At 37.7% G+C, this 21,351-nt stretch overlaps 2 protein-coding genes across 2 annotated transcripts; both read left to right on the top strand.

Annotated features, from left to right (window-relative positions):
- Window positions 1–1,905: 1,905 nt before the first annotated feature.
- LOC126784038 (protein ROOT HAIR SPECIFIC 17-like) lies at window positions 1,906–5,086 on the top strand. The gene is made up of 10 exons (XM_050509543.1): window positions 1,906–2,175; window positions 2,257–2,319; window positions 2,409–2,499; window positions 2,657–2,733; window positions 2,831–2,919; window positions 3,021–3,204; window positions 3,305–3,486; window positions 3,828–3,930; window positions 4,023–4,354; window positions 4,441–5,086. Exons 1-10 carry the CDS (start codon window positions 1,906–1,908, stop codon window positions 4,928–4,930), a joined length of 1,881 nt encoding a protein of 626 aa, XP_050365500.1. The 3' UTR covers window positions 4,931–5,086.
- Window positions 5,087–17,902: 12,816 nt separating this feature from the next.
- Window positions 17,903–20,958, top strand: LOC126782692 (protein HIGH CHLOROPHYLL FLUORESCENCE PHENOTYPE 244, chloroplastic). The gene is made up of 8 exons (XM_050507991.1): window positions 17,903–18,066; window positions 18,165–18,403; window positions 18,507–18,605; window positions 18,767–18,961; window positions 19,459–19,551; window positions 19,681–19,776; window positions 19,878–20,018; window positions 20,612–20,958. The coding sequence occupies exons 1-8, from the start codon at window positions 17,940–17,942 to the stop codon at window positions 20,786–20,788; spliced, it is 1,167 nt and encodes a 388-aa protein (XP_050363948.1). The 5' UTR covers window positions 17,903–17,939; the 3' UTR covers window positions 20,789–20,958.
- The last annotated feature ends 393 nt before the right edge of the window (window positions 20,959–21,351 follow it).

Raw genomic sequence — 21,351 nt, 5'->3', positions numbered from 1 at the left:
ACACTATTGTGCATAAGAATTTCCAGGAAATACATCAGCGTTATTTAGTGAGATAATGTTGTTAACCATTTTTTAAAAGATTTCTGAAACCGGCGACGTATGTTAATTCTGATGATCTTAGGAAAAACGTTAGAAATGCGAAACGACACGCACTTAAATCACATCGTAAAGCGTTATTAACAACTCTAACGACATTAGAGTGCGGAGAACCGCGTGAGTGTAACCGTCCTTTGTTACGCGTATCACTCTAATGCAGTCTGATGGTTGGCCGGCTTCTCTGTGATTGGTAGGTGTGGGCACGCGCTAAAGTTGTGCTTAGGAGATGAATAGTCATGCAGCACGTGAGTTACACGTGAAGGGAGACTGAGAAACAAAGATCTTGCCCGGAATTATTTAAAGGGTTATGGACTTATGGCAAAGATTGGCTATTAGTGCTCATACAGTCGTACCAAATAGATAACAATAAGTCAACTCATCACTCCATGTTTGGCCGTACAAGCAGTACAGTGATGTCAAATTGATCATCCTCGTCACTAAGAAAGTAATTGTACGGCCTTTCAATAAAAAGAAAAAAGAAAAACGTAATCGTATGCAAAACAATGTAGTCATAGCAATTTTTCTTGCAAGCTGAAATTGTGCAGAGTTATGGGATTGGGAGAGCGTTACAATGTTGCTTGTGTTACTTGATAATCAAGGTAATCATCATGCATGCCTAGCTCAAAGGTGGTTTACAAAGTAACCTGGTGTGTACGGCCCGAGAAAATCGGACACCTAACTAGTTTGTTCTTTTTGCTTATAGATGTCATCATCTACGACAAACAATATGTTTATAGAAATAATACATTCAAGATCATAATATTATGTACTCATTTATCATCTGACATATATAAATATATAGGGCCGGCCTTGTGCTTAGAGAGGCCCGAGACGAAAAATAAAAATATATTTATTATTAATTAAATAAATTTCAAGACCCACGCAATGGAATGTAATTTATCATTTTCATACTAAATTTATGATTTCAAAAGTCAAATATCAAATTAAATTTATAAAACTAGAAAAAATAATATTTAATCATGATTTCAACCCATAAAATCTGATAATTAGAGTACTTATTAAATTTTTCAATAAATAAATGAAAGATATATGAAGAAATAGTTAATTTTGTACCTAATAATTAATTACATATTAATTTATATTAATTTTTATATTCACATGTAAAAAAAAGACCCCTATTTTTTTTCGGACCCTAGACTTGGGTTGGCTCTTGGCACGGGGCCGGCACTGTAAATATATACCTATTCCCATACCTCGATTATTTTTAGTGTCTCATACTCTATTTTTGACTAATTTTCTATATTATCTCATTCAATAAACACGCATTCACACTTCCCAAGTTAAGATATAGAAAAGATTAAGAAAAAAAATTCACATTAGAGGATTTAGAGCCTAGATCCTTGTTTCCCCTCCTTCTCTCATTTAGCCAAGAACCTTCCTTCAGATAAACCATTTTTCGGACCTCTCATAGTACCTTAACGTACAAGCTTCCGCCCCCTTTAAACCGATTTTGATTCACCAAAACACACCTTTTCCATTTCCCACCCTAAAAAATCTTGATCTCCCATCACGGTAACGACCCCATAGCTCGACCTGGGTCCCACAAGAACTCGCTGATACGTAACGCCAGTAATCCGAGCGACCACACCGGAGCCAAACCCATGATTAAGAAATTACGCGCGCGATGAGTTTCAGGGGAGAAGGCTCTTTCTGGCCGAGATCGTTTGTTTTGTTGCGGGGGAAAGTGTAAAACCTCTGCCGGCCAATCCCCCCTCGCCACCTGTCCTTTCCGGCCCCTTCAAATAACCAGAGGCAGAGAAACCGGAGAGGCTTTAGCTTGCATTCGCTATGTTGTCGTCTCCGATGAAAAAGAAGAAGAGAGAGAAGTCGGAGTACAACAGCCCCTACAGTAGCCCCTACCACAGCCCCGGCAGCTCGGTCCGCCGCACCGCCATTCTCCGCCGGCACGTCCGTCACTTCCGCTACTACGTATTCCCGCTTGTCTCCGCCGTCTCTGGCTGCCTGCTTCTCGTCATCGTCCTCTTCTCCCTCCTCGGCCGCTCGCCGCCTCTCCGCCACCACGATCACCTCTCACTCCTCCGCTTCCACGCCTCCTCAGTACGCGTGCGCACTACCCACTCACATCAACTCTCCTCTGAATTTTCCGGTTAATTTGTAACGGTTAGTTTTCCGTTTCAGGCTGGTAAAGGCGTCGCTGAGGCTCAATTAAATACCGATGAAATGCCGGTGTTTCGTGTTCCGGTAGGTGTTTACGATCGTCCTGTTCTGTACATTATGTTTAATTTCGAGTTGTAAACCTATGACTGATTTTCATCTGGTCATGATGTTAGGAGAGCGGAGGGAGCTCCGGTCCGCATTTGTGGAGCACAACGAAATCGGAGCTCTTCTTCGGTTGTAGCAACGCCGGCGATAAGTTTTTGAGTAAGATTATTCCCCTTTTGTCTCTATCTGATCAACATTTTTCTAAATATAGAAACTTAGAAGTTCCTTGGGATCAAACTTTTTTCTTTCTCTTTTTGTTAAATTTGTGCTTTGTTCTGGTTTAATTTATCTGAGCCGGTTGATTAACCAAAATCAGCGGCGGATGCGAAAACGCTTCCTAACCGGTACTTGTTGATTGCTGCTAGTGGAGGCTTGAATCAACAGAGAACAGGGGTGAGTATCTAATTTATGGAGTTGCCTTTCCCCCATGTTCATTGATTGTGTTCATTTGATTGCTGATCACAAGAGGATCGGTCTCCAATTTCTGCAGATAACAGATGCTGTTGTTGCAGCTTATATTTTAAACGCTACTCTGGTTGTTCCGACGCTGGATCATACTTCTTTTTGGAAAGATTCCAGGTTAGATTTAATTTTGATAGAGAACTCTTACTGTTGTAAATTTCAGGGATGCAAGGTCAATAATCAGCTTATATTCATCTGAAGGGGGGTAATTTGTGCAGCAACTTTGGTGAAATCTTTGATGAAGACTGGTTCATATCTTTTCTGTCAAATGATGTTAAAATCATTAAGGAGCTTCCATCAAAGGGAGGGAAACCAATGAATGTGTATACCATGCGTGTCCCAAGGAAGTGTAATGTGAAATGCTATCTAGATCGTGTAGTGCCTGTTCTTAATAGAAAGCATGTAAGTTTTTCTTGCAAAGAAGTTCCTTCTCAGGTTTTGTGGAACCATTCGAGCTTTTCTTGTACGAATAATAATCGTAGTTATTCCGTATAATGTGCAGGCTGTTCAGCTCACAAAGTTTGATTACAGGCTTTCAAATAAGCTGGATATACATTTGCAGAAGCTGAGATGCAGGACAAATTATCACGCCTTGAAATTTACTGACACAATTAATGAGATGGGGAGGAAGTTGGTCGAGAGAATGAAAATGAAGAACAAGAACTTCATTGCCCTGCATTTGAGGTAAATTGCAACTTGATTGAACTGTTTGATTTCTATTATGCATACTGTTATGCTATAAGTAAGCTGAACTTTCAACAGACTATTAGAATCCGTAATATTTATAGTACACAGAACTGACAGAAGACAGAACATTGATCTGAAGTCGTGATGTGTTTTTCCATGGAAAACATCGAACTTTCTGGATTCTTAGTATGCTGTACTGTCATTTTGGCTACCTTGTATGAACGAAAACTTCAATTCCCGCGATGGCATGAAAGAAATCGTGTTTGAGCTAGAGTTTTCCAAAGTCTTTCATGTTTGTTAGAAAAAAAGCTTGTTGATATTGGTTGCCTTTGCAATAGGTTTGAGCCAGATATGCTAGCATTTTCTGGTTGCTATTTTGGTGGGGGAGAAAAAGAAAGGAATGAACTTGGTGCAATTCGAAAGAGGTGGAAAACTCTACATGTAAGCCTTTAGTGCTTCACTAATGTCTTTAATCATGTTGTACAATAGCAACACTGAACTAAACAACATTGTCTGTGCTATATCACTTGCAGGAGGTCGACCCTGACAAGGTACGAAAGCGTGGTAGATGCCCTCTAAGCCCAGAAGAAGTTGGTCTCATGCTTAGAGGCTTGGGTTTTGGAAGTGATGTTCACTTGTATGTGGCATCAGGTGAAGTATATAAAGGAGAGGAGACGTTGGCACCTTTGAAAGCACTTTTCCCAAACTTCCATACCAAGGAGACTATAGCAAGTGAGGAAGAGTTGGAACCATTTTCTTCATTCTCGTCGCGCATGGCTGCACTAGATTTCATTGTCTGTGATGAAAGTGGTGTTTTCGTCACCAACAATAATGGCAACATGGCAAGAATTTTAGCTGGTAGAAGGTATTCACATATGAGTTCAGTCCCCTAATTTTTAGTTGCTTAATTTCAGTCACAGCATTCTTGCTAAACACGTTGGTCTTTTTCAGGAGATACTTTGGGCATAAACCAACAATCCGGCCAAATGCAAAGAAACTGTACGAGTTGTTTGTAAACCAAAATAACATGACATGGGAGGAATTTGCCTCCAGGGTTCGAACTAGTCAAATTGGATCCATGGGAGCACCAAAGGAGATAAGGGAAGGCAAGGGTGTATTCCATGAGAACCCAACAGCCTGCATCTGTAGCACATCTAACACGCAGTCTAAAGATTACGCCGTAGTGTCTGAATTTGAACTTAATGATGGAAGTAAATTAAGCAAGGAAGATGACACAAGTAAGGATAGTGGTTATGCAGAAGGGTACACGACGGATAAGGATAGTGGTTATGCAACAGGGTACACAACAGATGACGAGCAATATTGGTCTGAGATGGATTATGTCGAAACTGGAAACAAGTCTCTGGGAAATGGGACTAGTGCAAGACTTAAGGTTCTTAGATCTCATCTGCCAGAACTTCTAGAGCTCTTTTCAGACTGAATGGTGGAGAGTGGAGATGACTGGATTGCACATTTTTGTGACTTGGCTTATTCAGCTAACGAATTTTTTTTCCAAATTCTAGTTCTTATTGTTGCCCATTTTGGAGTCGCGGCGACGATAACAAACAACGACATCAAAGTCATTTGTACATAAAGGCATCAGCAGCTGAGCAGCTTCGGCTTTCGAGTTAAAGCAGATGAAGGCAAGCTATACAAGGGGCTGTTTTAGCCTGTTTAGATATTGAACCTTGTACATTACACAAGCTTAGGACATTGTAATACCTTTTTTCTTTTCTTTATATTGACTTTTGCCGCAAGGAAGGAATGTTTAAATGTTTAATGCAACAGTATAGGAAAGAGCTTTAACATCTCATAGGATTTTAGGCCGTAGTTTTGTATTTATTCCAGAAATTCAGATACACCAATGTAATGGTTCATTTTATTCAAAAAATTCCAAGCAATCGAAAGTGGTTTAACCTTTTTAGCCCAAGTTCATTGCGTGATGCATAGTGTTCAATATCATGGCATGTTTCTGACTACCTCAGCCCTCAGCTATCAGGTTTTTTACCTTGATATTTGACATTTTTTGTTGTCAAATTGCCTGATAATACTTTTGCTCTTAAGGGGTTGGTACACAACAAGGACAAGATCCCTACATAGCGAGCAACTCTCATAGAAGTAGCAAGTTTGTCGGGAGTCACTTACTCGGACGGCCGGTATGAATCTACAAGCCTATTGACTATTGCAGAGTGAAGTTTCAATTTTGGCACATTTTTCGGTTAATTTTTTTCACCATAAGTGATTCAATATTTAGGTATGTTATTCAAGATAATCTCTACAAAATTTTATCTAATTCGACAATGGTTTGAGTTTTTTAAATTGAGATTTACACGAACGGTTCATGTTGAACATTTTTAATTCATTCATTGATTTAATTTAATTTCAATACATTAACGATGTCTGAATTAGATGAAATTTTGTAGAGATGATCTTGAATAACTAAATATTGAATTGCTTATGGTGAAAAACGTTAACCGAAAAGTGTGTCAAAATTGGAACTTCACTCTTTAATTTCAGAGTGAAACTTCACTCTAGATAGAGACCGTATATATATATATATGGAAAAAATTCAGTTTACTACCTTGAGGTTTAGATCTTTTATCACGTGTGTCCCCATTGTTTGTTTTTAATTACGTATGCCCTTATTCTTTCAAAATCTCATCAAGCGCGGAAAAAATTTCAAATCCCCTCCAAGAGTGACGTAATCATCATACGTGGAGGGGACAACGAGGACCCACTTTGCAGTCTAAAACCCTAATTTTGTCAAAAAGACAAAAGTATCCCTCTACCACATTCCCCCCCCCCCCCACGCCCCCATTTTTTTCATACGCCCTCGTCCCCATTTTGTTCTAAACCCAGATATGCTGATCTCAATTGAGACCAACACAACACTCTCAAGCTTGTTTAAAAACGAAAATTCGAAACCCAGATTTCACTTCAAACTGAAGAACATAGATCGACGACCGAATTTAATGAGCTAGCCGAGATGAAAAATCAAAGATTTAGAGAGATGACGCTCCCCAATGAGTGGATAACTAACTAATGAAGAACCACTCGAAGAAGTACCCGAAAACGGTGAGTGTTTAATTTAGGATGCTAGTTTTGAATTGGAAGAATGGTTTTTTTTTAAATGGTCGTACTGTAGCAGCGGTGGGTTAATGTAGTAGTGACGGGGTAACTGTAGTGGTTTTTAGGGGTTTCAAATTTTGGGGGATTTAGATGATTCTATATGGTTTAGGGTTTGAAGATATAGGTTTTTAAGATTGAGATGCTTCTAATACAAAGACTTAAGCTTCTTATTTGAATATTCAAAGACATAGAGTCATGTGTTTGTTGTCGGGTTGTGTTCAAAAGGATTTTACAAATGGTTAATGGTTGTGCAATGGTGTGTGGTCATATACCTGAGTTGTGATGTTGAGTATTTAATCATGTTCTTAATGAGTTGTATGTCATACTTGCAGATAACCCTGACTTTTTTACCATGAAAGTTTACCATGGAGGCTACTGCAATCATGTAGAGTGAACATACATTAGAGGATCAGTTTCATATTATGATAATGTCGACAAGGACAAAATGAGCTTGATTAAAGTAGATGACATGGTGAAGGGTATTAATCCAAAATATGTTGGCAGAATGATAGATTACTAGTATTCTTGTGGTAGCGAGGCTGATGTAAAGACAAATCTCTCCAAAGACAATGATGTAACTGAGATGTGCAAAAAGGTGCATACATTTAGGCTAATAATATTGTGGCTTGATATGTTGGAGCTAGATCCAAATTATTATGGAGATGATCTTGATGAGCTATTCATGTATGAAGGTCAAATTTCCGATTAGAGTCAAGGCAAACAAAGCACTGTGATCATAAAAGAGCTTCCAAATTCTCCAAAAAGACCGAAGAGTAGTGTGAAGATTGTGGAACTCCCTGAATCACCCAAGAAAAAAGGCTCTTCCAGGTATTAAAATTCCGGAGCCATCAGGTGAAGTGCGTACTCAAGGTAGCTCAGGTCATACGTTAAAGGATATTGGTAAGGGTAAGAGAAACATGGAGGTAGATGAGTATGAACTTGATGATGATGAGTATGATCTTGATGATGATGATAAATATTCTGAAGACAATGGTCCTTATGATGGTGAACCTGATGTGGACTATGACCCAACAAAAGGTGATGATAAGGTAGTAGAATATGGCATAGATGATGACTTCATATTGAATAGGGTAACTGAACCAGAGGGCGATGAGAATGTCACACCTGAAACAATGGGAGCTGCTACTAATCTCGGAACTGAGGGAGATGGTTTGGTTGAGGATGATGAGAATATGTTTGGGGATGTGGATTCTAATGAGGAAGCAATATGATTTGAATGTCATTCTGATGGTGAGGGTGGTATTGTGTACCTAGAATTTAACCCTAAAGTGGACATAAAGAAGCCAAGGTTTTGTGTGGAAATGTTGTTTGCTACCGTGCAAATACTGAGAGATGCTGTGATTGATCAAGCAATTCAGCAAGGTTGGGAGCCAATATTTTTATAAAAGTGATCAAGGTAGGATCAGGGTTATTTGTGTTGCAGAAAACTGTGATTTTGATTTGTATGCATCATAGATGGAGCACTGTAACACATTTCAAATCAAGACTTATAAGCCAAAACACAATTGTACAAGGTTTGTAGAGAATAGTGTAGTAAAAGTGCCATACCTTGTGAAGAAGTTTACAAACAAGATTCAAATGAATCCATCTATTAATACAGGTAACTTGACATGCTTTAATGTTGATGTAATAGTTGTCTAGATTTATGTTCTCTAATGTTGAGTTGTATTCTTTAATGTTGCAGAAGTATTAAGGAAATAAATGTTATAAGACATTAAGTCAAATGTCTCATTCCAGCAGGCTTATAGGACCAAAAGAAGAGCACTAGAGCTGTTTAAAAAAAGTATGAAAGAGAAGTATGCCAAGCAACAAGATTATGCTCAAGAACTTAAAAGAATGGAACCTAACACAATAGTTGATATAAAATGTGATTTCAACAACCTTATGAAGCAACCTATATTTCAAAGGTTGTATGTGTGTTTAGGTGCTTTAAAAGAGGGTTTCAAGAGTGGATGTATGAGCATTTTGGGGCTTGATGGTTCATTTGAAGAGTGCTTATGGTGGTCAGTTGCTCTATGTATTTGGTGTAGATGAAAATAATACCACATATGTTGTTGCTTATGCAATGGTTGAAATGGAAAACAATGATTCTTGGGAGTGGTTTCTAAAGCTGCTAGAGAAGAACTTGAAGATAACTGGAGATGGCAATGGTTTCACATTTATTAGTGACAAACAGAAAGGGTTGCTTCCTGCTATTGAGAATGTGATGCCACTTGATGAGCATAGGTTTTATGTAAGACACTTACGGGCTAACTTCAATAAGGAATTTCGTGGAGAGGCGTTGAAGGATCAATTATGGTCCATCGCAAAATCTACTACACTGACTTATTAGTGGAAAGAAATGACTGCTTTAAATAAGTTAGAACTGAAATCTCATGAATGGTTAACATGTACGTGCAATGGTTTCACTTATATTAGTTTACTGATTTTTCTTCTTTTGGATTATGTATTTGGTTTTTGGTCTGAGTTGAATTAATTTTTATACTTTGCAGACCCTAAGGAGCCAACAAGGAACCCCAAGCATTGGTGTAGATCACATTTCAAAGGTTGGTTGAAATGTGATATGTTGGTGAATAACTTGTGTGAGAGCTTAAATGCATTCATCCTTTCAGCTCGGTCAAAGCCAGTTATTTCATGCTTTGAAGAAATCAGAATCAAGTTGATGAAAAGGATTGCAATTAGGAAACAAGCGATAAGTAAGATTACTGATACCATTTCCCCAAGCCTAAAGAGATTCTAGAGAAGAATAAGGTTAAACCTAGTAGTGATTGCTTTCCCGAAACAACTGGTGGCACAAAAATAGAGGTGGTATCAAGAGGAACAGCCATGTATATAGTAGATCTGGAAAGAAGAACTTGTGCATGTAGGAGATAGGACCTCACAGGAATACCTTACAAGCATGTAGTTTCAGCTATTATTTTCTCAAGGATGAAGCCTGAGGACTTTGTGGATGCATGCTACCTCACATAAAATTACATGACAACTTATTCCCACACAGTTTAACCTGTAAATGGGATGGATCTTTGGATGCCTTCTGGTCAGCCTGCAATCCTCCCACCTCAGTACACTAAGCAGCCAAGGAGACCAAAAACTAAGAGAATGAAGGATCCATCTGAAAGGGAGAATGATGGACCTAAGCGTAGGAGGGTTAAGCAGTCTGTGACATGTTCACTTTGTCAAACAATGGGCCACAATAGCCGATCTTGTCATAAACACCTTCCCCGAAAGAATGTTGTGGCCAATGCTCAAAAGAAACAAAAGTAAGCCCCTGCTGCTGCCACATCTACTCAGAAAAAGGGTACTAAACCTCTTCCAAAGTCTAAAAATAAGCTTAGAGAGAAGGCATCCCTTAAAACTAAGAGAATGAAGGTGAAGATTTTTTTTTCTAATTGTAAAGTTTGTTTTTTGTTCTTTCAACAATTTGTTGAATCTAATTGTGAGTTAGATATATTCATGTTGTAGGAGAAGAGATATGCATTAAAGGCAGCAGCAAAGGGACCAACAAAGAAAGGAAGGTCATCAAAAGCTGGTTCAAGTGCAGCATAAGATTCATCAAGTTCTTCAGTGAAAGTTAGGGGCAAAAGTTGAATATAAACTAGAGGATGTCATGTCAGCTTAGGATCTAAATTAAGATGAAATTTGCAATTTTTTGCGCAACTATGTACTACTGTAATGTAGGTTGCTAGATCTTTTTTTATTCATATGATTAGGGCTATGAGTATTGCAACTTCTTGACCAAACTAGCATAAATGATTAGCATGTAAATAGGCACAATGCATCTAAAATCTATTGGGCTATCTATATATATTTGTTTCTAGAAATTGTTTCATTTTGGTCTTTTTGTGCAAGTTTCAGTTTTTCTGGAAATTTTCAACATTTTAGCATGAACAAGATTATAAATAAAAATTTCATTTTTTTTTCATTAAATGCCTAATTGACGAATTTACCCTTATAATTGGTTTCAAACTGCAAAGTGAGTCCTCGTTGTCCCATTCACGTAGGATGATTACGTCACTCTTGGAGGGGATTTGAATTTTTTTCCGCGCTTGATGAGATTTTGAAAGAATAAGGGCTACGTGATTAAAAACAAACAATAGGGACACACGTGATAAAAGATCCAAACCTCAAGATAGTAAACTGAATTTTTTCCTATATATATATATGGCCGGTATGAATCTACAAGCCTATTTACTATATATATATTTTTTAAGGGAATGAATTAGCTTCATAGGCATAAGCCATTCCACGACCACAAATGATCAAATATAAGAGATAACAAGTCATCTCTCATATATGCTAAATTAAGAAAACAACTAAATGTCTGAAAGGAACCGAAACAAAACCGAAAAAACACTAACATAAAAACTAAAGCATAGTACCTCCCTCAAGTCTAAACTAACGATGATGGACACTAACACATCGAGCCCATGACATCAATTTGCGTACTCTCAATGTAATGAAATCAAAAGAAAAAACAAGAAGGAGAACCAATTTTAGCTTTTGCTAGAAAACAAAAGGCAAACAAATAAAACCTCACAACCTTAAAATTCCACAAACGGCTTCAAATTAAGATTGCAGGTAGCTTAAGTTGTGCTTGGCCCAAGAGAAAATAGATGAAGTAAAAGAAAAGGCCAACCAAAAGGACAAAAGCCCAATCGATTAGCCCACCTCCTAAGCACATCCACCCACCAAGGACCAATCATATGGTCTAACAGGGAAATCCTCTGCCGACCATCAAACGTTGTCGGTCGGCTTCCGGTGGTCTGACCCGATTCTCCACCATCACAACAGCAAAGCTAGTTCACAACAACGGTGCGACTATGAAACGCACCGGTGCTGCTAAGGATGTCTTATTAGAAGATGTTTCACTAACAGATTAACCTTGCCCCAGCCGCTCTCACCGCCAGGAATGGAACTCTGACATCGGACTCCCACACTAAGTCCCCACACAGATCTTGGAAAACCGAACTAAACTTGTCGGAAAATCCCTATGAAAACTCCAACAGGCTTCCCACACCGCCGCTTCAAGTGTCGACCAAAATCCTGTCCAGGAACCCCACTCCCCGACTAGGCTCCCGCACCTCTCAGAAGAGGGTGCCTGTATATATCCCGCAAGCAGAGAGAGAAATCCCACCTCCGCGTATTCACGAAACCCTAGGTCGCAAAACCTAACTTTTCAACTTCTCTACTCCGAAAAACGGGGAGCCTCTTTCTGTTATGCTCATCTTCTTTACGAATATATATATATATATATATATATATACACATATTTCTTGGGATTGGGATTAATATATGTTTTCTTACTTTGCTGATTGTATTTCTTGAGCAAAACATGATTTTCCCGTTTATATTTTTGAACTGACAGGTATGAATCTGAGGTGATCAAGGATATTATTACAAAGATATCAGATAGTCAACGAGGAGAAAAAGAAAGAATCTAAACACTAAAAGGCCAGTTTATGCTTTCCTGCCATTTATACTTACAGTTACAGCAAGCAAGAGCCAGCTTTCCTTCAAAGCACAACCGTACCAATTAGGCATGAAGACTTATTCGGCACAATATCCCCACCATATCGATGAAGAAAATCAAGTGTTTGGAGAAATGTTGAGTCAAAATAGACTATTATCATAGTTAACATATCTTGATCTCTTTGGTGGTTCACATAATAAGTGCTTTTGTTAGAAGACTTAGTTGAGTATAAACTTACATATAAGAGCCGCTCAGTGATTGAAAGTTTTAAATTTCCATGGTTTGCAGGGCCGGCCATGAGGGACTGCCGCTGGTGCAGTCACACAAGGCCCCCTCATATGGTGAAAGCCCCGAATTCGGATTTTACTAAAAATTAAATTTTAACAAATACTGATTAAACCATTTTATACATATTATGCATTTCTGTCTCGTTGGCAAGAGAGCTTACATTTTCTTGACTAAGTTTGCAAACTTCTTGGGTTCAAGACCAAACACTCACACTTTTAATTTTTTTAAATCAACATATATTATAATTTTCAATCTGTAATTTGATACCATAATTTAACATTTGTGTAGAAACAAAAGAAACCCCCACAATCATATTCTTGTTAATTACCTATAGATTCTCAATAGCTCACTGATATAAAAAAAATATCAACTAAACTCATGAAAAATAGAATAAACAGTGAACTAATTCATATCTCAAAAAGAGGATTTTGACAATTTCTTATTAAAGAACCACAAAAATTAGCTAATAAAGCAACTAATTTACAGCAAAATCCCAATAAAAATTTAAATACTATTCTTTTAAATATTTTTTGTATGTAAGTCTCATTTCAATTTTTGCACTAGGTCGTCGAATGTTCAGGACCGTCCCTGTTGGTTTGGCAACCTGCCCAACCCTGGTTTACCACCCTATCCACTTCATAATAGCATGATAGTAACTCTGGCCGAGTTTCCACATGCAAGAATCCGAAGCATGAACAATGATTATCTAGCATCTACCACCATAATAGTAAGAGTTTTTTTCACCAACAGTCTCTCAACTCTGGTGTACCTACCAATGTGATACCTCAACTCTTAATCGTACCAATGTGATACCCAGACTCTAGTATTGCTATCATTGAAGTACTTCCGTCAGTTTTTTTTAACTTCTCCGTCATCTTGGTGACGTGACAAGTACGTGAGGCCCACAAAGAGGGTTAAAAGACAAAATTAACCCCATATGAGAGGAGCAATTTTTTTCCCGCCCATTACCTTGAGAAAGACACCCAACAATTCCAATTTTAGCGCCAATTTTCCCTCCCTACTCCTTAATTTGTGTCTCTTATCTAAACTAAAGAACTACCGCCAACCAGTCGACTACAATCTGATAAAACCTAGATCAATCTCATTTTCTATTTTTACCTTATCACTTGTTAAACTAACAATAAATATAGAAATTTATATGGAACATCTCATTTCCACAATCTCATAAGAATATAGAAACACATAACTTAACGAAATTCAAATACATGTTTAAGTACCATTAGTTCTTACAAGCAAAAATCATGGCAGATCAACATAAAAGGTGGCAACTAATGGTACTTAAACATGTATTTGAATTTCGTTAAGTTATGTGTTTCTATATTCTTATGAGATTGTGTAAATGAGATGTTCCATATAAATTTCTATATTTATTCTGTTAGTTTAACAAGTGCTAGGATAAAAATAGAAAATGAGATTGATCTAGGTTTTATCAGATTGTGGTCGACTGGTTGGCGGTAGTTCTTTAGTTTAGATAAGAGACACAAATTAAGGAGTATGGAGGGAAAATTGGCGCCAAAATTGGAATTATTGGGTGTCTTTCTCAAGGTAAAGGGCAGGAAAAACATTGCTCCTCTCAGATTGGGTTAATTTTGTCTTTTAACCCTTTTTGTGGGCCTCATGTACTTGCCACGTCACCAAGATGACGGAGAAGTTGAAAAAAACTGACGGAAGTACTTCAATGATAGCAATACTATAGTCTGAGTATCACATTGGTACGATTAAGAGTTGATGTATCACATTGGTAGGTACACCACAGTTGAGGGACTGTTGGTGGAAAAAACTCTAATAGTAAATGTGGTCCCCGTGTCACTTCTTCACATGTGAAGGTATCAATGTCTGGAACTTCTTTATGTGAAAAAAACAGGCTCTTTGGTTGAGGCAATGCTACACCCTCATTGCTCAACATAAGAAGCACTGATGACATTTTTGGTCTGTCTGTAGGGATTTTGTTGTTAGCTGTATTTTTTTTACTCTTTTTTTGTTTTAATTGGAGTTTACTATGGATTTTCTATTTTGAATTTTTTTTATTTCGATGAGATTAGTTTCTAAATTTGGGAATAATGATGAATTATGTGTTTAGCGTGATAATACCCATATATGTGTTTATGAATTATTCTTAAGCTCGGGTAAGCACATATGTGTTATATACAAATCAACTAGTTCACCATTTTCATCAAAACAAAAGAACATACTCATTATCTATGTGTTCATTACAAATGATTATACCCCTAATTTGCAGCAGTATAATTGTACATAATCAAGTTTGGATTCTCATAGTGTACCCCATTATGTGGTCATCTCAGGTGAAATCGGTGTGGACAGGAAGAAGTTGATAATATTTACAGGACATTTTTCCATTGGCGCAATAGCTAAAGTGGCTGCAATATGGTTATTGGAGAAGTATTCGAAAATGGGAACAACCAAGTGTGTGACTTTTTTGGAGCTCCGCTGGTTGGTGACTTCATTGTCTCTCATGCTCTTAAGAGAGAGAAGTGGTCTTAGCACTTCATACATTTTTTTATGAGGTATGACATTGTTCCTCGGATAATGCTTGCTCCTCTCTCATCCATTAGTAAGAATTACAGCTTGTTCTCGAGTACTTTAAAGCAAATGTGATGATGAATGCCTCATCTCTCGCAAGCCATATATGCTGCTTGCAAATTGATGGGGAATACTAATATGTTGATTGAGACTCTATCAAACTTCATTAAACTAAGCCCATATAGACTTTTTGGGACTTCCATTTTCTACACTAGAATGGGAAGGTCATTCGCTTGGACAACCCTGATGTTGTGTTGCAACTCCTTTTCTACTCTAGTCAGTTGAGCAGTACAAATAAAATTGAAGCAACATCTAGCAGGTGCTTAAGGCACAGTTGGGCTATAAAAATGAATTGTTAAGAAAGAGCTTGGAAGATAATGTAAATGTTGGGTTGATGGAATTTTTTTTTTCCAAATTTTGGTTCTTATTGCTGCCCAATTTCGAGTCGCAGCAATGACAACAACAATAACATCAAAGTCGTTTGTACATAAAGACCTCAACAGCTGAGTAGCTTCCGCTTTTCAGTTAACAGCAGATGAAGTCAAGCTATACAAGGTTATTCTAACCTGTTTAGATATTCATCCTTGTACATTACACAAGCTTAGGACATTGTAATACCTCTTTCCTTTTCTTTATACTAACTTTTGCTTAATGTAACAAGATAGGAAAACCTCTCTCATAGGATTTTAGGCCGTAGTTTAGTATTTATTCTGGAAGAAAAATAATTGTTGGCTTCAAAATTTTAGGCTCCAGTGGTCTTAATCTTAGTTGGCATGTCAATGTCACTTATACACATTATCAATTTTTAAAATCCTGCCATGTAAAAATAAAATAAAAGGACAACTCTATCCTTCTAAAATTTAATGACGGATTAATTTGACTATATATATAGTTATTAAATTTTAGAAGGATAGAGTTGTCATTTTTATTTTATTTTTACATGATAGAATTTTGAAAATCGATGATGTGTATAGGTGACATGATTTGCCAACTAAGATTAAGGCCATTGAGGCCGACAATTATTCTCCATTCCGGAAATTCAGATACACCGATGTAATTAGGGGTGGGCACATGACGGGATTTGACGAGACGAGGCTCATCTCACGTCTCATCCCACTCTTTTGAATCGAGACGAGATAAGAGTTTTTTAGAATGTATCCCACTCGGGATTAATTCTGTTGAGATCGGGACGAGACAGGTCTAATCCCACCGTCCCATGACTTTAAAACACCTATTTTCTCAACCAATCTGCACCATAAAGGTAATTCGTTTAGCAGGCTCTCAAGTGGCAATAAAACATTCTAAAGCTTGTATCATAATTCTTACTACCAAAACAAACACCAAAATCATTCAATATAAAATGAGCATTTCATGAACACATTAAGGCAAGAAACTTTATTACAAGCATATCAAAATAACAAACTAATCCATGAGCCTAAACTACTCACATAACACGCCAGCGAAAATTGGAATCACAAAAAGACATATTGCACCGCTACACTATGCATCACATAAACCCTAGTTCGATTATATCAGTATAATCTTCAAAAGAATCAATATAAAAACAAATTGGTTCCGAGGGCGATGAATGCAGCGGAGATATAACTAAAACCCTATCTAAAACAATCAAATTTGCATAGATAGACCAAAACCCTAGCGGAGATATAGCTATGAAAAACCCTATGCACCGTTGACAAATTGGCTCTGAGGGCGACGAATGCAGTGGCGGATCGAAAACAATTCAGTATAGAAACAAAATCATCAGAATCAGAATGAACTTACCCGGCGGTTGGAGACAGCGACGATGAGATCAGAGGAGGTGGAAGTGGCTGGTGAGATGGCAGAGAAGTGAGAGAACTCAGAAGCATCGACGAGAATGAAAACGAAAAGGAATGAGGTTGCTGAAGCCTGAATACATAAACCTAAAATCAAGGGTGAGGATGAGATATTCAAGTAATTCAACAGTCAGGATTAAAAGTTATATAATTGCGGGACGAGACGGAACAAAGTGAGATATAAATTATTTGTCTCACGTCTTATCCCACTATTATAAAACGAGATGAGGTCGGGACAGGACAGACATTTTTAGACCTCCGTCCAATTTCATCCCTATGAATTTCAGGACGAGATCGAGACGAGATTGGGATTTCAGCTTTTTATGTCTATCCCTAGATGTAATGGTTCATTCTATTCATATATTTCCTAGCAATTGATAATGGTTTAACTTTTTTTGGCCCAAGTTCATTGCGTGATGCATAATGTTCAATATTATGGCATGTTTCTGACTACCTCAGCCCTCAGGTATCAGGTTTTTTACCTGGACATTTGACATTCTTGTTGTCAAATTGCCCTTGAATTTTTGGTTTTTTTTTTCGGAAAAAAAACTATGTTAAGCATAATATCATAGAGTCTAGGGATAGAAATCATAGAATCTTTTTTTCCTGGTTTAAAGATGTTTGGAAATGCAGGCTTAACTCTACGTCTTGTTCCATTGTAACTAGAGGACATATAATTTAAATTCGGTGCTACATAAAACATCTTCTTTTGTTAAAAAAAACATCTTGTTTTGTAAAAAAAAACATGTTCTTTAGTAATACACTAATAGGAATTGTCTCATCTGACTGTTAACTTATGAGCGACACACTGGCCAAAGTGAGCAAGCTTTATAAGGTAAATACCTCAATTTTTAACGATTGACTTACACCTTTGAGATTTTTCATTTTTTTCTCCTCATAATATCAGAAATATTTAGTGATATCGGATCGGTCCAAGATCGTTAGCTTGGAGCGACAGAACCCGTCCGGTCGGGTCAAGTGATTGATCTGAAAAAGAGCCTTGACACGTGGCAAAATAAAAATCGTAATCCAGTTTTGGAGAAGGACGTGGCAAGCTTGACATCCATGGTTTCCTGTCTTCATCTCTCTCTCTTCTCTGGTACAGAGAGTCACTCTCTCAGAAACAAGAAGCAGAGAGCTCACAAATGGCAATGGCTTGGAGGCTTCCGACCCAGCTGGCAACCAAAACCCACCACGACCCCAAACTCTCATGGTGCCGCACTTTATCACCAGACCATCTCCAATTCACTCCTTCCGCTTCCACCACCACTGGTCAGTTCAGTCATTTCACTTCTATTGAACTTGTTTTATAAACTAGTTACTGTCTTGTTATACTGACCCGATTCTCGGGTTCGGGTTTTTGTCTTCAGTGAGTTGTAGTAGTCGGGGTTTGGTCGGACATACAGTCCGCGCAAGTGTCGGTGCTGTGAACTTGACTCCGGGGACACCTGTCAGGTCGACGAGTATACTAGTAGTCGGAGCGACCGGAACTTTGGGGAGGCAGATTGTGAGGCGAGCGTTGGATGAAGGGTATGATGTTAGGTGCTTGGTTAGGCCTAGACCCGCTCCGGCTGACTTTCTCAGAGATTGGGGTGCTACTGTTGTCAATGTATGTCCTCTGTTTCGATGCAATTTTGATTTCGGTATTTTCTATTAGAATGATATGAATTTTAGGTCGAATGTTAAAGTAAATGTGAGGTATTGCGGTACAGGCAGACCTAAGCAAACCGGAGACAATACCGGCAACATTGGTTGGTGTTCATACAGTTATTGATTGTGCCACGGGACGTCCGGAGGAGCCCATCAAAAAGGTGTATTTCTATGTATTAGGAACTTTTCTGTTGTTAATGACTGGAAGGAAGCATTGAATTGGTCTTGGAGATTTTGGAAATTATATATGTTGCAGAAAACAGTAAGTTTTACAATGCAGGATGGGTTTTTTGGTCTTGTTTAATTGATTGTTTTTATTTAGGTAGATTGGGAAGGAAAAGTTGCTCTTATACAATGTGCAAAGGCAATGGGGATCCAAAAATTTGTATTCTTTTCTATCCACAACTGTGACAAACATCCTGAAGTTCCTCTTATGGAGATCAAGTATTGCACTGAAAAGTTTCTCAAGGATTCGGGCATAAACCACGTCATAATTCGTGCATGTGGATTCATGCAAGTAAGTTCAGCCTCCACTAAAAATTTGAACTTCTATCGTTTTGCTACTGCACAATTGCTTATGTACACAGTACACACCACACACCAATCAGCTTAATGTTAGAGACTTAGAGATCAATGTCGTTGTCTTGTTTTGCTCATATATGACGGTCTTCCAATTGAACAACATTCACTTTATTTATAATATTCGTTTAGAAAGAGTGATAATGGATGTTATAAGACTCAGTTGCTTAGACAAGCGAACAACACATTAATGCACACACATGCACAAAAGGTATACCGTATATGCATGTACCTGCATGGAGAACAGGACAAGTGTCTATATGTCATGAAGGGAACCTAAGCAAGAACACCATTTGACTAAACGGTATACTATTATGTATGTTATCCCTTCCAAATCACAGTTTCTTGTGCCTGGCAGTAAATATATCTTTTGAAAAATGATGTAAAACTGAGTGCACCTGACCATTTGTGTTTTTGTCCCTTTCACTATCTCAGGGGATTATTGGGCAGTATGCAGTACCTATATTGGAAGAGAAATCAGTTTGGGGAACAGACGCTCCTACAAGAATTGCATACATGGACACCCAGGTTTGTTGAGATAGATTGTATAGATTATTTCCCTGATCCCCTTCAATTGCATTTTTTTCATTAATCTTCTTCATGGCATCTGAACATATATTCATGATTCATCAGAAAATAATATTCATTTTGTATTAGGATATAGCTCGGTTGACATTTATAGCTTTACGAAATGAGAATGTTAATGGGAAGCTTCTCACATTTGCTGGCCCTCGTGCATGGACAACCCAAGAGGTAAAGAACAACATTATTTTGCCCCCTTATTTTTTGGTAGTTGATAATTTTAACCTACAACCTAGGTCCAGTTTCCTAATTAAATTTTCTTTTGCTTATAGGTAATAACATTGTGTGAAAGGTTTGCGGGGCAAGAAGCAAACATTACAACAGTTCCGGTTTCTGTCTTAAGAGTAACACGTCAGCTGACTAGGCTTTTTGAGTGGACAAACGATGTTGCCGATAGATTGGCATTTTCAGAGGTAATTAGGACAGTCATTTATATCAAACAAGTTATTCATATCTTTTGCTACATCTGTTTGATTCTAACGAGTTATGATAACAAATTTAGTCCAAACTGTCTTGATTATGAGTGCTTCCGTTATTTGTTGTTTCCCGTAAACACAACACATAAATACACCGATGCAAACGCTCGGGCATACACACACATCCATTTGAGGATTTAGGCATAGCTTAACCATGTTTATCTATGAAGTCAGATCACCTTTTGACTATACATAAATCAGAGGAGTATTGAATAACTTATTTTCTTATCGTATCCTGAGGCCTCATTTCTGGGATATTGAGGGAAATGAAATTAATTTTCGTTTTCCGATGTTAGCATGTTTTTGAACTTTTTTTTTCTTATTCGCAACTACTGCCACTCCAAGAAGCAGCCCAATTTTTAAGATGGTACAGATGCAATGCGTTATCGGTTTAGTAGTTTTATTTGTGATAATTAATGCTTGCTACTTTTTATCTTACACTGTTTTTTGTTTAGTTTGGCAATATTTGAGGGTGGAATATGTGTCTATACTAATGATTGAGAGAGTAACCTTCATTTTTGCATTTGTAGGTTCTTTCAAGCGACACTGTTTTCTCTGTTCCAATGAACGAGACATATAGTCTTCTTGGTGTGGACGCGAAAGATATAGTTACTCTTGAGAAATATTTGCAGGATTACTTCACCAACATATTGAAGAAGTTGAAGGATATCAAAGCACAGTCTAAGCAATCTGACATTTACTTTTGAAGAAAGACCATTTTGCAATTGTAAATGGAAGCCATTATATGTATCAACAAGTCCAAATATATCTGGTAACATGAACTCATGCAGAGGTATACACTTGAACTGGAATCTTCTCACACTCCATTCACTGATTCTGGTGTTCAGATACTTCTTATATTAATCTCCATGTTTGTCTCTTACGCACATGCTTTTCTGGTAATAGCATTCAATGAATACATTGAAGTGATATTCATGATGTAAATTGTTCTCTTTTGTCAATTATAATAGGAAGATTATTGTTTTGTGCTGTTGCTGCTGCTGTTACCCAATTCTTAGGTACAGTGAGATGTCAACATTTGGGATCACTTGTTATATTCAAGGTTAGTGATTTCAAAGTCACCAGAGTATGGTTTTAGTTGAGAAACTATTGTGTCACCAAAATAACGTAAAGGCCAACCCTTCCGCTTTCTGCTAAACTGCCAATGTTTTAGGGTCAAACTGAGCCTTGTTCCTCCCAGCCTGTATCTTATAACTTCCTTGTGGATTCAATGATTTGGTGTAGACAAATGAAGATAAGGTAGTACTGT

This window comes from Argentina anserina, chromosome 2, assembly GCF_933775445.1.
Source record: "Argentina anserina chromosome 2, drPotAnse1.1, whole genome shotgun sequence".
In the NCBI taxonomy this organism is placed as follows: domain Eukaryota; kingdom Viridiplantae; phylum Streptophyta; class Magnoliopsida; order Rosales; family Rosaceae; genus Argentina; species Argentina anserina.
The sequence above is the reverse complement of the archived record's forward strand: the minus strand, read 5'-3'. Positions and strand labels throughout refer to the sequence as shown.

What these genes read in the sequence shown, in the direction of transcription:
- LOC126784038 (XM_050509543.1), top strand. Translation starts at nt 1,906, where the DNA reads ATGTTGTCGTCTCCGATGAAAAAGAAGAAGAGAGAGAAGTCGGAGTAC. An exon ending in TCCGCTTCCACGCCTCCTCA is followed by an intron (nt 2,176 to 2,256) that starts GTACGCGTGCGC and finishes TTTCCGTTTCAG; the next exon opens with GCTGGTAAAGGCGTCGCTGA. An exon ending in TTCATTGCCCTGCATTTGAG is followed by an intron (nt 3,487 to 3,827) that starts GTAAATTGCAAC and finishes CCTTTGCAATAG; the next exon opens with GTTTGAGCCAGATATGCTAG.
- LOC126782692 (XM_050507991.1), top strand. Translation starts at nt 17,940, where the DNA reads ATGGCAATGGCTTGGAGGCTTCCGACCCAGCTGGCAACCAAAACCCAC. An exon ending in GTGCATGGACAACCCAAGAG is followed by an intron (nt 19,777 to 19,877) that starts GTAAAGAACAAC and finishes TTTTGCTTATAG; the next exon opens with GTAATAACATTGTGTGAAAG. An exon ending in ATAGATTGGCATTTTCAGAG is followed by an intron (nt 20,019 to 20,611) that starts GTAATTAGGACA and finishes TTGCATTTGTAG; the next exon opens with GTTCTTTCAAGCGACACTGT.